The 2,500-nt window shown below is 41.4% G+C and overlaps 1 protein-coding gene across 1 annotated transcript in view; it reads left to right on the top strand.

Annotated features, from left to right (window-relative positions):
- Window positions 1–2,500, top strand: part of ryr2a (ryanodine receptor 2a (cardiac)) — a 128,078-nt gene that overhangs the window by 35,269 nt on the left and 90,309 nt on the right. Inside the window, 1 exon segment of the mRNA XM_016257042.1 lies at window positions 183–287. Coding sequence (XP_016112528.1) covers window positions 183–287 — 105 coding nt within the window.

Here is a 2,500-nt window from a genome sequence, read left to right as displayed (position 1 = left end):
TGACTGGTTTTGTGCTCCAGGGTCACAATTGTGCTCAAACTTTGAGCATAACACAAGAGTTAAACATTACATTTACATTTAGTCATTTTGCAGACACTTTTATCCAAAGCGACTTACACTTGAGGAATACATAAAGCGATGCTTCTTAAACATGAGCTGAGCTGAATGATGTGTGTTTCCAGAACGTTCCTCCGGATCTGTCCATATGCACGTTTGTGCTGGAGCAGTCGCTGTCTGTACGAGCGCTGCAGGAGATGCTGGCTAACACCGAGGAGAGAGCGGAAGGGGTGAGTGAGTGCTGCTTCTGTCCATCAGAGATCTCAACATCTGACTGAAGCAAAACAATGAATGACCTGCTCCTCCCATAAAACGCTCACCATTATGACGTTCGACAGGTGATCGATTCACCAACAATGCCTGTCAGTGTGTTACAGTCAAGAGTGAATGAACTGCATGAATGTGAAAATAAAGTCAACTTGCAGTGTGTTAAGCAGTCTTAGCACTGACAGAGACTGAAAAAACATATAATTTCCCATATTTACTGTATATGACAACATGTGATTGTGGTTGAGATGAGATGGAATAATCACAGTCGGCTCTAGTGATCGGTGTGGATGTGATTTTAGCTCGTGGAAGCGTTGATCTCTATATCCAAGAGGCATTCTGTCCTGATAACGGCGTCTGCAGATCGTAACGCCGCTGATGGTGCGTCTGTCAGTTGCACGCGTGTTGTGTGTCAGGAGCAGTTTCACGATGATTGAACACTGATTTGATGTCACTCAGTTGCCATAGAGACAGAAGCATCAGTGCAGCATCACTGTCTGCCTGAATACAGCACACTTCACTGTCCCATTAATGTTTTACTGCATCACTGCAACACTGCCATGCTTTTTGTCATGGGAACAATTAGATATGTTGCATTAATGTTTATCCATTCTATTAATTATCTATTGAATTAATGTTTATATTATTAACTAACAATGAGTGATAAACTTTTTGTAGTATTTATTCATCTTTGTTTATATAGTGAATAGAAATAAAACTGTTTATTAGTAGTTCATGTTTAGTTCAGGTTCATTAAATAATATGAACAGACACAACTTTTGGTAAATGTTGAAAATAACATTGTGATAGTTCAACCCCAAACGATCATTCTGACTTCATTTACTCTCCCTCATGTTGTTCCAAACCTGTATGAGATTCTTCCTTCTGTCGAACGCAAAAGAAGATATTTTGAAGAGTGTGTGTGTGTGACTGTGTGTGTTTGCGTGTGTGTGTGTGTGTGTGTGTGTGTGTGTGTGTGTGTGTGTGTGTGTGTGTGTGTGTGTGTGTGTGTGTTTGTTTGAGTGCTTCTTCTTTGTGTGTTTCTTTGGCTTACCGGAGCGGCAGTACCTCCAGACTTCTTGTAGTGGCACTTCCCAGGTGGTCAGATGAATGGAAATAGTAATTCACAGCGAAGAAGAAATACGAGCGTAATGGTAGTCCAACAACAAATCAGAGATGCACCGGCATCGTATGTTTATGGAGATGAGAAAAAAATAAATAAAAAAAAGTTCAACCCCAAACGATCATCATTTACTCTCCCTCATGTGATTCCAAACCTGTATGAGATTCTTCCTTCTGTTGAACGCAAAAGAAGATATTTCTCTCTTCAAAATAGAGTGTGTTTGTGTGTGTGTGTGTCTCTGTCTCTCTGTGTGTGTGTGTGTTTTTGAGTGTGTGTGTGTGTGTCAGTGGTGAGCATGCACTGGTTTATATATCCTGCTGGGGACTTAAACCTGACTACACACAGACTCATGGGGACTCGTGTCACGGTGGGGACCTAAATTGTTGTCCCCACGGGTACAAAAGCTTATAAATCACACAGAATTAAGTTTTTTGAAAATCTAAAAATGCAGAAAGTCTCCTGTGTGGGGTAGGTTTAGGGGTAGGGTTGGTGTAGGGCAATAGAATATACGGTCTGTACAGTATAAAAACCATTACGCCTATGGAGAGTCCCCACTTTTCACAAAAACAAACCTGTGTGAGTGTGTGTGTGTATTTCAGTGTGTGTGTGTGTTTTTCAATGAGTGTGTGTTTTTCAGTGAGTGTGTGTGTTTTTGAGTGTGTGTGTCAGTGGTGAGTGTGTGTGTGTGTGTATGTATGTGTGTGTGTGTGTATGTATATGTGTGTGTGTGTGTGTGTGTGTGTGTGTGTGTGTGTGTGTGTATGTGTGTGTGTGTGTGTGTGTACGTATATGTGTGTGTGTGTATATGTGTGTGTGTGTGTGTGTGTGTGTGTGTGTGTGTGTGTGTGTGTGTGTGTGTGTGTGTGTGTGTACGTATATGTTTGTGTGTGTGTTTTTTCTGAGTGTGTGTGGGTGTTTGTGTGTGTGTGTGTGTGTTTTTCAGTGAGTGTGTGTGTTTTTGAGTGTGTGTGTCAGTGGTGAGTGTGTGTGTGTGTGTATGTATGTGTGTGTGTGTGTATGTATATGTGTGTGTGTGTGTGTGTGTGTGTGTGT

The sequence above is a fragment of the Sinocyclocheilus grahami genome, unplaced genomic scaffold (genome assembly GCF_001515645.1).
Source record: "Sinocyclocheilus grahami isolate Dianchi unplaced genomic scaffold, SAMN03320097.WGS_v1.1 scaffold1505.1, whole genome shotgun sequence".
Taxonomy (NCBI): Eukaryota; Metazoa; Chordata; class Actinopteri; order Cypriniformes; family Cyprinidae; genus Sinocyclocheilus; species Sinocyclocheilus grahami.
The sequence above is the reverse complement of the archived record's forward strand: the minus strand, read 5'-3'. Positions and strand labels throughout refer to the sequence as shown.